General features: G+C 37.3%; 1 protein-coding gene across 5 annotated transcripts in view; it reads right to left on the reverse strand.

The window, feature by feature from the left end:
- Window positions 1–14,587, reverse strand: part of SRBD1 (S1 RNA binding domain 1) — a 132,913-nt gene that overhangs the window by 45,956 nt on the left and 72,370 nt on the right. For all 5 annotated transcript variants that reach the window (XM_074579636.1, XM_074579632.1, XM_074579634.1 and 2 more), the window contains exon 18: window positions 7,789–7,871. In XM_074579636.1, the coding sequence (XP_074435737.1) occupies window positions 7,789–7,871 (83 nt within the window). The remainder of the gene's footprint in view (window positions 1–7,788; window positions 7,872–14,587) is intronic.

The following is a 14,587-nucleotide window of genomic DNA, read 5'->3' on the forward strand; positions in this document are numbered from 1 at the left end:
AGAGGTGTAACTTATTGGGAAAGGAATCTTTAGTTTTGCACACTTACTTCCCTGGGGTGGGGAACCACCCAGAAAACATTACGGGGCGATCAGCCCTTCCTGACAAAGCTGGATGTCAGACAGCTTGGTTCACAGAGCTTTACTTTTGAACACGAAAAGCACATCATTTACCCTAAAAATGGTGTTGGGTAAAAACACATATGATTTTTGCTTGGTTTCCTCACAGAGCTAATGCTTTACCACTACTACATGGTAGTCATGTCATCCTTACATGACAAATAAGGATTCCGTAAATTGCTAGGTGATAGAAATCCTGCAGTAAGCATAAATGTATTCACCAGCCTACCTATCCACTTTCTTTTTTTCAAATACACCTTTCCCCTACTGACAAGACCCTTTTTTTTTTTTTGCCTGCCTTTAAAAGTATTTTATAGGTAAAGCCATCACGCCCCATCCCTCAAAGTTTTTGTACACCTTAAAACTTTGAGGACTCCTCTTCCTTTTCCACACATTTCAAAGCAAGCAATTCCTTACAATATGCTGCAAAAAAAAAAATTATGCAACAATAGTCTCTTTGCAGGATCCTATACATTCACAGGAGAGGTTTAAGTTTCCTTTATTGAGGTGCAGAGCTAAGAGCTCTGTAAAATACTATCCCACATGTCCCTGTCTTTCAAGTCCCAGTGAGTTCATTCAGAGACAAATACAAATACAGCCCAGAATTGGTCCTATTACTATCATAATTTTTTTATTATTATTGTTTACAACAGTGGCAGCATATCCTTTAGTCTATGTTGTTTAGGAATTCCTTTAATATCAGAATAGCCAGGTTTCTCTCATGATACCCCACAATTTCAGCCAGACTCCAGTCCACCAGCATATTTCATATTATATTTTTTTCAACTTAAGTTACACCTGTAATTAAACCACTCTCATATACTGCCAAAAAGGAATGATATACCTTAATTAATAAGTGGTCAGATTACTGTGAGATACACCAACGTGAGCACTGGTATCCTTTGACAGTGTTTAAGCAGAGGTGTTTAACGTAGTGTTTACACAACCATTTCAACTAAAGTACAGAAAACCATAAGCAAGCTCACAAAACTGCAATTATATCATAGGAGATTCATTCTATGCCTAACTGTATGTGTAAATTCAGTGTAGTAATCCAGAAGGAATGCTGCTGCACTTTGTAGATAGGCTGTTCAACTGGGTGTTGAAACCTGCAACCTACAGTTCTGACCAGCAAACAACATTCCTGCTGAACCGAGTTTCCACAGGAGCTACAGGAATCACGCAATATAAAGCACTGCGCACCTAATAAGACATCCCATTTTCTTAATCAGAACAACGTAAGTTGCAAACCCACAGAAGTTTGTTTTAATAAGCTTAATAAAGCAAGCTCAAGTTTGAAGTTGTTCTGACAATTACACCTCAGAGATTTAAAAGAGACACTCTTGCACACTGTATGTCATCATATTCTCACATCATACATGAGTGATTCTCCTATGCTATCCAACTAACACACCTAACTACTCATATACCCTATGGGCCAATTAACCAAAAAATAAATCAAGAAGTGAAATACAGTTCTTAAGTACTCGGTGAAAAAATATAAGTTTCTGACTGAAAAAAATCAGCCAGCTCCAGTACTTTGCTCCATGTTATTAAATAAAAGCATACTACGTGAAGAATATATAACCAAAATCAGATACCACTAAAAACAAAGACAAAGATTTTCCCAAACCACACACTGATTCTTTCCCACGGCCAATGTTCAGGTTATGACAACTCTTCTTTGCAATCACAGCTTTCTTGTTGTCAGCAGCTTCCTATCTAAACACTAATTTTCAAGTTTCCAATGCAACATTTAGTTCACCCAAAATATTGGTTTAGATAGTAAGGAAATACACCTGAAGTTTGCTAAGTCTCAGAATGGCTTACCAAATAAAGCTACCAAGTTATCTTTGCTATGGTTTTGTAAGAACAGACTGACAAACACCTGCAGTGCAAGGGACAAGCCACCCTTCTTGGGGGAAAGACAATAAGCGGAAATAACGCACAGGCTTGTTCAGCCCACAGTTGTACTGGGCTGAGCCAACTGTATCTGATCTTATTCTTGCCCTTAGAGATATCCTTGAGGTCCTTTTAATCCCCATTTTTCTAAAATTTTACAATAGTTCACCTCCAAAACATCTCCACAATTAGTAGCTGTTAAGCATTAATACACAGTCGGTTTGCCTCAGGCAAGTAATTTTCATGATGGGGGTGCAGAAAAGTACCAAGATTTGAAATTACACTACTGTCAAAAATTAGGTTAACACCACACTTTCCCACTACCCATCCTGTCACTACAGGCACCTACTGGAGGTCTAGAAAGACATGACAGCGGTGATGCCACGCACATCTTTTGAGGGAGGAAGATTAAAGAATTCAACAAACTAAAAGGGCTACATGCAATTTCAGCAACGTGCAGGAGAGACCTGTAGCATCCTTCCACCACTGACAAGAGAGAAAAAAAGCCTCCCTCCTTTCCAACAGGAACTGGGATACAACTTCAGTGAGATGTCTTGCTGTTAACTAGCTGGCTGTAGACTGGTTTGTATCCACAATAGCATAATTATGATAGAACCACTCCTATTAAAGAGGAAGCGTATCTGATTAAAAGTGTTCTCTAAAGTTGCTTCGTCATTTAATAAAATATACCCATCTTTTGGGGGGAAAAACCCAAGCCCAAAAGGCCTATCAAACTGCAACTGAAATAATAAGATGTCCTACAGGTAATAATCAAATGCAAAAGTGAAAGCACTTCAATAACGAGAGGAGCACAGGGAGGAAAAAGGACAAGAGGGACAGAAAAGGCATTTCCAATTTTAATTATTATTAGGCATTCTGATTAGGCTTTAAGAAACTCTCCTTTGATCAGGACTTTCCAGCATTAAATAGAATATAAACCAATAATTAACTCAATCATTTTTCTTCCCTGAAAGAATTGCTACTTACAAGTACTGTTAACTAATTTTATTTATATGACACAAAATGTTCCAGCTACATCTGGAATCAAGTATCCTCCCACTTCAGAGGTTACAGAACTACATATATTACCTCTTACATACTTTTGGGATGTTAATTTTCCAAGTGTGTTAAACAGTGAAGATGTTACCACATACAAAAACGTATCACAAAGATTTTTGCGTTACAAAAATCATAAAGACCAAATAGGATGTTGTTTTTTCAAGATCAGACATGGTGCGCATTTTTTAATATTATACATGACTCGTCAAAAATTCTCATCCTTCAACACACACCACATATTTTGTTCTTAAGCTACAGGTGAGTTTGAGCTCCACCTAGCTCTTTCTCTAGAGGTTAGTATTTTGTTAGCATCCAGGAATTTTGCACATTAAACGAACAGGAAAAGACCAACCAAACTTAACATAGTCCATTCACATTATTTCTCCTTTCTCTGCCTTGTAATAGTGATTCAGGTTTTGACTTTTTAAAAGTCTATTATTAATCTAATTCCCCCTTCACTTGAGGCTATTTGTCTTTGATGGGGACTGGTGGGCAGAAAATTTATGGTAGTGCTGTTTTATTCTCTTATGAAAAGTTTGGTTTCTATTTGAGAGGAAGGAATTTTTTTCTCTTCCTTAGGCATCTCTCTTACTTTTTATTCAGTTTCTTTGTTCTGGAATTCAATTCCCTAACCACAGTCTTTGTGAAGCAACTTTGTTCTCAGCTCTTATCTACATCTTCCAAGATCATTACAACTGTAGTGGTAATTCATCAGCCAGAATTCAGTTTGCAACATAATAAAGTCTTGAGTCGCTAACTGCTTCTTCCCCGATAGGAATTTAGCTTTGAACTGGCATGGGGAGGTGGCAAGGGCAAACATATTCTGTATCAGGCAGAGTCTGGGCATCATCTTCATGTTCAACTACAGAAGAAATCATAGTAATATGGCCTGAAGGTGATAAATTAATTTTGGCTAGGTTCCTGTCTGGAAGGAAAGAACAATTTTCCTAATGAGATAAAGATGAAAGACGACAAGGACCTTTAGGCAACTGGAATTTTGGTCTGAGAGAGGCCCTAATAAATCAGGTTGTGCTTCTCTTTGTTTAAGGAAATATCTGTTAGATTTGGGGCCTGATTATTTTTCTCTGACAAACTTGATTTTCTTTGTAGCCCATAAACTCAGAATCATAACTTGAAATGAGAATAAAAAGAGGTAGTCAAGTACAAGTTCCAAATTTTTTTGTCATCTAAAATAAGTAAACACACAATCCCAACTGATGGGACTCAACCTCCAGAGATCTGCTACCTGAAAACTTTTAGTTCCATATCCAAAGTATCCATACCCAAATGAGTAGTTTTGCGTGGAAAACTTGCACTAGAAAAAAAACAGAAAGCCCCAGTATTCTCATAAACATGCACATGAAGTACCAAACGACCAGGTGGGAGGGATCCAAAATCCCATGGGAGCAGTGACTACAGCAGACCCAGCCCCTTCGCACAATGCTCTTGGAAGGGGGACACACACTCCACTGTCTTTGAGAAAGCTCATATTGTGAGCAGCGGACTTAACAGGCGACCACCTCACTTTCCTAAAGCAATATTGTCACTGCTGATAGCAACAGCAGCTTCTGCCCAAGGCAGGGGTCACTCAGCTGAACATACAGTGTTCCTGTGCCACAGGACCATTACAAAACCTACAGCCTGCGTCAGGCAGGTTCTGCTTCCCAGTCTCTCACTTCAAACTCTGAGAAAAAACACCCAGAAACGACAGAGAAATTAACGTCTCTGCCATTGCCTTTCAAGTAGAGTAGTTTGGGACCTCTGGCTGTCTTAAACTGATGGAGAGGCCATGTCCCAAGTCGATCAAAATTCAGGTTGCTGTGAAAGCAGTAGCCCCAGCTGGACTCCTTCTCCAAGCTATGCATTGCTGCCCCTCTCTTATGCCAACCCAGGACACCACGCAGCCATTACTAGCACTGAAAAAGGATTGGGGCATTTGGGCAGGAGGAACAGAAGAGGCAGAACCACTCCTTCAGGTACCTTTGATCACTAATACACAGTGAGCGCACAACCATCCCTCAAGAAACCACCACATACCTTGTGCTATATGGCTTCCACAGCCATGGGCAGCAGCACACAGCCTCAGCATGCCTCTGCCTAAGGAGACAGAAGCCAAGCACAGGACTAATCGCTGTCTGTCCTTCAGGATAAGAATGCCAAAACCTGGATTTTTCAGATTCCTAAATATCAATTTCAAGGTGTTTAAGAAAGGAGAGGTCATACCTAAATGCTAGGTTTACTGTTACAGTGGGCTAAGAAAGTAGCTTCCTCTGCGAAAAACTTGTTACGTTTTTGATCTCGACTGCATGTTGCATATTTCATCCCAGAAATTAATAAAAAGCTACAGCTAGCAATTAGGTTACAAATTAAAGTATAGCAAAACTTTTCAAATTGACTTGGATAATATAAAATTCTGTACCAGATACATGCTTTTTCCGAGGTATTATATCAGCTATTACTCTGGGATTCCTTGTATGACACACCAGCTTTTCCCGTGCCTGCCCTCTGAGATGCCAGCAACTGACACCTCTCTCTGAAGGACAAGCACTCATTAGAGCTTAGTTCCTCTCCCCCCTTCCCCTCCCCTGCCACGAGAGAGCTCTCATGCCCAAAGCGTGGCAAAGCTTCTGACTTTGCTTTCAAGAGTGCAAATTTGCTTTCTATACTGTCACGTAAAGCTCTAGTACCTCAGAAATTTCTATATCTTTGAATGTGCACCTTATAGCTTCTGTGGTGATCATTAAGAATTCCGACAGGAGGCCTATCTATCCCAGAGGACTTATCTAAATGATGATGAGACTTAAAAGTGCAGATAGCTGGTAAAGAACAATTTGTGAGGTCTACCTTTACCAGGCTTTTAGGAATTATTTCTCTGAAACTTTTAATCTAACCAGTTTGGACGGGAATAAATAATGCAGTTGGGTGTTTACTTGTAAAAGTGGGTCTAGTGGATCAAGAAGCTTCCCTGAAAGTGCCGAGAACGTGGTACTTGCCCTGCTCTGCTTCAGTGCAAAGTAACTGACACCAGCTTCAGGCACTGAGGCAGTAGTGAACTGCTGCAATATGGTCATTGCAACGTTCATTTGATAATATCATGCTCCAGAAACCATACAACCACCACCAACTCCATGCCTTTTTGCTTTAGATGGGTGCTTGTACAATGTGCACATGGGCCACAGCAGATAGTGTGCTTCTAAATGAAAACCTTCTGGCCACCAGCGATGCAAGTTCCAAATGCTTACAGATTCACAGTATACTTCAAATAGTAAAATATTCCATTTTGGAATTGATTTTTTTTAAATTTTGTTTTAAAAAAGCAACCAACTTTTCTTTAAGTGCTGACATAGATTATTTTTTTTTGTTAAATACTTCTTTCCATTATACCAAGGACCAACAAAAATCTGTACCACTTTTCATTATTCTTTTTATTGCTGCTAGTGTTATAAATACAAGCAGTGGGTCTCCATAAGTAAGGAAGCCAAATATGCTTCAGATCGAAGATCCTCTTTTTGTCAGATGACCACCCCCTGATTTATAGCTGTCATCATTAAAGCACATTTTTACTGATATCTGGATATATACATTAAAGAAATGGACAGTATTTCAGCCCTTCAATCTAATTTTCCTCAAAAACTATGATATAGTTCATACTGAAAGATTAATTATAAAAGTTAGTTTTACTGATAAGTTTTGCAGTTAGCAAGCAACACAAGTACATTTTACAGTCTGTGGCAATACAAGTAGGGCTTGCAAAAGCCGTACTGAGACCTTAACCAACCAAAGTGTTGACCCCAGTTCTCTAAAGCAAAACAGGATACACTTCGAAATTTTTCATGGCCTTGTTCTTTGTCACACCACCTTCAGCGGTGGCAGTAAAGGATCGTAGACTGCTAATTGCATTCTATCTGTTTAACTCTCATGTGCTAACCTGAAAGCACAGATCCAGACAGTTTTGTGCTTTCTGTTCCGACTTCTGTTCCAGCCTTTCAAAATCGTCTCACATTCTATAGTTTCAAAAAATATAAAGAAAAGCACATGCTGAATTTTCTATTTTTTTTTATTTTTTTTTCTTACTTCTCTATTTGGTGGGACTTAAGCACACGCATAAATGCTTTCCTGAATGGATGCCAATATGCTATAAAATGACAATAACTTATGTACCACTTCTCACTACCATTCACTTTGTAAAGACACTTAGAAGGTAAAAGTTACTTCTCAGAAATAACCTACAAAAATGTATAAAAATAAGAATTGTCAAACATTTTCCAATTCAGCTTTAGTAAATGAGAAAACTTTAAAACAAATGCTTTTATTACAAACTTCTAAGAAGGAATGCATGTAATAGTACAAATCAATGGCTTCTAAATGGAGGATCAATATCTCATTGTATTTTACACAAAGAGCTAAAATCCTATTGCTGTAACAATACAAAAGAAGAGAAAGCTTTACAGATCACGTTACCTGATTTTATGTTTTTAATAGACTATAAATGTAGCTACAGCCATTTCAGAGTCTCAATCACAATCGTTAAAAGTAGAGATTAAAAAAAAAAAGAGGTAGTCTATGACTTCTAAGTATTTACTACCATTCTATCAACTCGACAAAAGTCTTTTAAAGGAGACATAACTAGTTGACAATTATAAAGCAGCATTTTGGTGTTGCTCTATATCATGATAGATTACTTAGATTAAATGATACGTATTATCTTACCTGATACATTCCAACTCCTATGTGTTTGGGCTCAATTTTCACTAGCTCAGCTAATGGGTCTTGGACGCGTCTAGCTATGGAAACTGAAAAATAGAATTAGAGAACAACTGTGGATTTTATCTCAAAATCAGAATCGTGTAATTGTTTTTGCTATTATTTTTTTTAAAATCTTTTACATATTTAATCTCTTTTTTTAAACCTGAAAATAATCAATAATATAGCAGAATCCTTTTTCACTGTTAGACACAGGACACGAAATGTACATTAATCAAACTTTTTAATTGAGTAATTCAAGTAAAGACCTAAGGAGATTTCAAATCATGACATTAAAAAAGCATTTTCAGGCCACAGAGTTAACAAATAGAACTGTGTACACTAGATTTTTCCCCTGTATCCATACTAAAATGCACATGTAACATTTAAAATTGAACTCTGAAATATCCTTTAAGCTTAAATCACAAATATGAAGAAACATATTAACATTTAAAAAAGAATGGAGTAAACTGTTCACAGGCCTATTTATCTAATATAGAGTGTCCTAAGGTATATCTTATATACTTATGTATTATATATTTATATAATTAAACCATAAAATTCAATGTTCACTTTGAAAATGGTTCTTTGACTTTACTAGTCTAAACTGCATACCAAAACACATCCATTTGTGATCTGTCATTGTTATAACCACATTTCAAAAAAAACAAAGCAATTTCCAACATTACTGGTGCTATTAAGAGTACGATAGAAGAACCTTTGATCTTCTAAATCCAGATGTTGAACCAAGATTGCATTTTTGAAGCCTATATTTATTAATAAATCCTTTACTTACTCAAATCTCAGAATGAATACTTATTTGAAAAATGTCAATTTGTAAATTCTCAAGCTTGGTCTAATTGTGCAGACAGTGAGTTTCATTCAGTATTTGCAACTGTGCTCCCTCCCATATACACTGAACTAGAAGAGTTCCACTCTACCAGTATTACATTTATAAACTTTTTTTCTCCTGAGTAAAGGAAGGACAGGCTGGCTAGTTTAGCAGCTCTTAGAACATGCATTCTACGTAGTGAATTAAACACTGCTGAAGAACAGGAGTATTTGGGAAGTACTGCAAAGGTCTTTCTAGAAAAGCATCAAAGGTCCTTCCAAAAAAAAAAAAAAACCCAAAACAACAAAAAAAACCCAAAGCAACCAAAAAAACCCCCCAAATCACCAAAACAAACCTCAAAGCAACAAAAACCCAAGGTCAAACCTTGTTGCTAAGGCTGCTTTTCCTACCACGTGCATTTGTGCAAGAATGAGAGAAATGGGGTGGGACAAGAAAGAAGTGATCTTTTATAACCTATCTCTAGAAGCACCCCCACAGCCAGCATTAGTCATTCCAAGATACGCTTCCTAAAATTTAATTTAAATTTAAATTAATTTTTAAGAAAAACAAGAGAGGGTCAGAGGAGGAATAGACAAGAGTCAGGAGTAAACGTGTATATGCATGGTGGTTTGCTCAACAATACATATGTACATGATGTTTAAATAGGAAAATTGGAACTATCTACAATGGGCAACAGCTGATTTTATACACACACCCATGAATAAAATCAAGAGCATTATTATTATCATCATATACATATGATACATATATATATAAAAATATATATATATAAAAAAATAAAATATAAACACCTTTACAGAATCAGAGAATTGTTTAGGCTGGACAGACCATTTGAGGACAGACATCATCTTGTCCAACTCTCCTGCTGAAGCTGGGTGAGCTACAGCAGGTTGCCCAGGATCACATCCGGTTGGGTTTTGAATATGCCCATGGATGGAGACTCCACAACCTGTCTGGGCAATCCACTCCAGAGTTTGACCACCCTGACTGTAATTAAGTGTTTTCCTGTGTTCAGATGGAGCTTCTGGGGTTTCAATATGTGCCTATTTCCTCTTATCCTGATAGTAGGCACTATTGAGAAGAGTCTGGTGCTCTCTTCTTCATTCCCTCTCATCAGGCATTTATACACATCCATAAGACCCCTCCCAAGCCTCCTCTTCTCCACACTGAACAGTCCCAGTTCTCTTGGTTTCTCCATGTATGAAAGGTGCTCCAGTCCATTAATCATCTTTGCAGCCCCAATTTAAACAACAACCACTACTGCAGGGCATTAAAGACTTCATACCATTACAGAAAAGGACTTGACTGAACATTGATACTTGAAGCCAAACCAATACATAGAGATAACATTTATTAACAACGCAGGCTTCTCAAACCACACATGCAAAGTTTATCGATTAAATACAGCATTAGAGATTTCACTTTTGAAGTTCTGCACTGCTAAATGCACAGTTAACGTGAAGTTCACTGCTCGGTCATGCAAGACTTTTCATATCCTTTATTACCCATTTTAACACACGCTGACAATGGCAGTTTGCTAGCTAGACTCAGACAGCACTGTGCTGCTGACACCTGATACGCCTGCCTCTCTGATTGAGAAATTCTGAATTCAAAGGCCATCACATACACCTCCTTATCAAAACAAAAAAAAAAAAAGAAAAAAGAAAAAAAAAGAAGGTTAAGCAGTGTAAGTACACCGGTTATTGCTTACACAATATACACAAGTATAGCTTACTACAGAAATGCTTGCGTATAACAATCATTCATATTAATTACTTTGAAGCACTCATGGTACGTATCGCCAGTCACCTAACAAAAGTGGAAGAAAACACCAATGAAAGTATTGATCCAAACAAGGAAACATTTCAAACTATATGCATTCTTCTGAATGCGTTTGTGTCTTTTATGTCTATGTATAGGTATTATACTTGTCTTTCAGCAAGCTTTCTTAAACTCAATTTGTTTAGTAGCTGTACAATGTTTTAGAGAATTTTCTTTTAGTTCCACCTAATTGCAAAACACATGTTTTGTCAAATGTTTCAAGTTACATTTTAGATAAGCTGAGAGCAAATATCTCTCACTGTCCACATCTCCTTTCATTACATCTTTTAAAAATAGACAACTACATGGATAGGTTGATGCAGGAATTTTCCAAGCATAACCTTCTCACGGGATCCTCCAATTAAGTAAAATTTAGACTCTTCTGGTCATAATAGGTAGGTTGACAATGCTGTCATATCCCCAGGAGGCTTCCAGCAGAGGCGCAGGACCTGATCCAGCAAAGCACTTCAGCACAGATGCATGTCAGTATTCCCACCAGAACCAGCAAAATTATTCACGTGCATAAAGTTACATAGACATTTAAGTGCTTTCCTGGATCAGGCCTAATAGTTACAATATTGAAGTGCAAAGATGAAATAACAGTTATACGACTTAAGGGATGCAGCTCCTATGGCCAATACCAGCAGGACAGCTGACCTGCAGAATTCCACTAAAGCCACAGTTTTACTCCAGAACTTTTCAAATTCAAAATAAAAGAGAACACAATAGGGAAAAGGTAAGAGTTGTCCACATTCTCTCTAGACACAAATTCAGTCAAGATGAGCACCTACTGTCTCTTGTACAGGCAAAACCACTTTTTCTTTGTTACAGTACTAGCATGCTGCAATAGATAGACCTTTTCAGGGGGCAACGAGGCTTCGCTCTGGTGATTTGATCCATGTGGCTGGACTCCTACGATAAAGCAGAATCTTACTGAAATCACGAGGGCTCTGCAGAAGTGTAAGGTCTGCTATCATGGACCAGACAGAAACAGTAAAACCCGATGGTCTTACATTTCCCCCTTAAAAATTAGATCAATACATTTCAAAAGTTGCTTTTTTATATTAAACTATTTTACACTAGTACAGGTATTGCCTAAAACTATTCATTTATATGCTTGAAGTACATTTCAGGAATGGCTAAGAAACCATGCCTTTTTAGAAGGCTGACAATGAAACGGATACTGCAGTCTCACTTCTACAGTTATTAAGGTATGCTTCACTTCTACTTAAGCAAATAGAAAAGAAATTATATGATGGCATGCTGGGCAAAAGCAGAAAATCAGATTTCGCAAAAGTAATCAGCAGGGCCAAACATGAAATGTTTGAGGTGTAATTCTTAAAATATGCTAGTCTAAGTAAAATGTGAAAACCAACCTATTTAATATTAATCAGAGTATTAAGATCAGGATGGCATGGCCCTCTATTAGAAAAATCACCACAAGAATTGCACACCCTATAGATGCAAAACTTCAAGATGTCAATTAAGAAGAAAACATTAATGCAATACTTGGAATGACAGTAACATATTGTGCTGCCATGCAGTAAATCCACATAAAATTTTAAAGCCTGGGGGGAGAGGATGGCCTAGGTGGTCCTCTGACTTTAGCGTAGACGAACTTCACCTCCAAATGCAATGAGAAATAAACATGGTTACAGAAAGCGTATTTACTGAAACCCTGTCTTGTCATTAGGACGTGCTCTGCCATGTTGTAAGAAAGGTAATTTAACTGTTTGGTGGTTTCGATTCACTCCATACTTTGGTTGTTTGACATGACAAAGCCACCAGATAGTCAAGTATTTTTGCCTGTCAGCAATGAAGTGCAATGACGGAGCGGTGAGCGAAAAGCCTCCGCAAGAGCTGCTCGCACGACTCCTGTCGGCCTCAGTCTCTGATCGTCACAGAAAATAAGGAATGATATTAAAATGTTTTGTTTCCTAATGGCTAATGAGGAGATGTGCCCTCATGAACTGTCAAACATAATCATCTGGCTACTCCTGTCTTAAAAAGATCAAATCTCTCTTAATTCCAAACTGACAAAATTAAGACTATTTTCCTCACACATACACGTCATGTAACTTTGTTTTTACTAGTACTGACTACAGCAAGTGATATAATTTTTCACTGGAATTAAAAAGAAGAGAGTTTCCACTCTGGAATTCTGATAATAATTTTCAGGCTAAATCTTTTAAGACTAAAGATGGAAAAAAGTACCCACTCTCAACAATGAGGGGCAAAAACAATATAGCAAGCTTCCAACTATTTATCTAGATGGTATCTATACAGGGACTGTGTCAGCCGCCAGCCTGAAAAAAGCCCAGAATTAGTGCAAACTTCTTAATTGGGCTACCTGCCTCCCTTCAGTAATGGAATAGATCTAAAGCAGTCATTATGGCCCAAATCAGATGTGCACAATATTTAGGGTGTAAAAGCAGCTAGAAATCTTGTCAACTACATAACAGAATTTATTATAAATAGTTTCAAGTATTGTGTCTGCTTTGAGGCCAGCTTACATGTTCAGACAACTGAATATTAAAATGCTCTCTTTTTGCATTGCTCTACGTAAGAGCCACACCAGAAAGCAAAAGCGTAATGGCTGTAGGTAGGGGAAGAGTGAAAATGCACACACAAAGTTCTGCTAAATGCAGTGAGAGTGCCAGGCATGATTATGGGTGGAAGAAGAAAATAAATAAAAACAAAAATCAGTTTCTTTCGGTTACAGTGGCATTCAAACATTGCTTGCCACTCCAAGTAGAAAAACATTTTTGGCCCAGAGTCCAAGATTCCCAATTCCTTCCTTTAAACACATGGGTCTTTATATAAAGTTAGAAACACATCCCAGTCAATAACTGTGACAGTTTAGCTACCTCATATGAGTGGGAGCATTTGTTTTTGTTTTGAAACAATGTGAAGCTTCCAGATGTGAAGGCAGTGGGTAGTTTTACAAGTGTTTTGCAAATAAATATATGGCAACCACAAGCCATTAGGCTATGACTAGTTCAACCTCAATTTTGTCATAAATGAGAACATTCTGTATTTTTATTACAAAACCTCAGTGTTTTGTTCTTGCTGAGACATGCTACTATAACATCCAAGTAAGTCATCCCCCCTCCCAATTTAAACTAAGCTTTACACCTTAAAAGTCCGGGTTGAAACTTCAATGTCGATGAAATAAAAAAATAATATATTAAGGCAATCAGAGACTAATTCAAAAATGCATATGTAATTGCTGTCAATATATCATACCAGGATAGATATGGAAACATTACAACTTATTTAAATCCTTTTATAAAGCCTATTATTGTGTTCAAGACCAATTACTCTCCATAAGTACCTGCAATAATGTTTACTCAGTGATCGATTGTTCAGGTTTCCTGAGTCCTGGAAGCTTTCTATCCTGTTGACCTGAATTTCACCCTCCTTGCAAAGGATACAGTGAAACGTACAGTAGTCTTTTCATTAAGCATTCTTTCTCAGTAGGTCAGGATTTGTGACACAGTTTTGAATCCTCATATATCTTCTTGGTGGGTTTAAAGTATGCAATTTATTTTAAGCAACTGCTCAACAGCTGCATTTCATCCAAAATTCTTCTGTGGCAAGTGAGCAGGTTTTTGTTTTAAAAAGGTTACATTTTAGTTTACTTTTAACTCCATAAAACTGATAATCTGTTATTTGCCTAAGATTAATGAAATAATGAATGACAATGTTCTATTTACTTACTACAAAAATCTTTAAAAGAGATGGCTTGAATACAAAAGGGAATTAGGAAATACATATAAAGAGAAAACCTCAACAAGTGAATATTACGATGTCGCTTTTAAAGTCAATAGTTCTTCTTAGAAACACACTCTCAAAAACACTTTTCTCGGGTATTAGTTATTTCTGTATCACAGATAATAGCCCTTTTTTATTCAAGGTGAGATGGGACGCATATAATCATTTAATTGAAGCCCCATGTGACTTTTCTGCCACAGAAATGAGTCTTACAGGATGTCACAAATTCAGAGAAATCTCACCCCATCTGCTCAGTACACTTTTCAAATTCAGACCACTGATACTAATTTGAACAGCATCACCCTGGCATTGATTACT

Source organism: Larus michahellis, chromosome 3 (assembly GCF_964199755.1).
Source record: "Larus michahellis chromosome 3, bLarMic1.1, whole genome shotgun sequence".
In the NCBI taxonomy this organism is placed as follows: Eukaryota; Metazoa; Chordata; class Aves; order Charadriiformes; family Laridae; genus Larus; species Larus michahellis.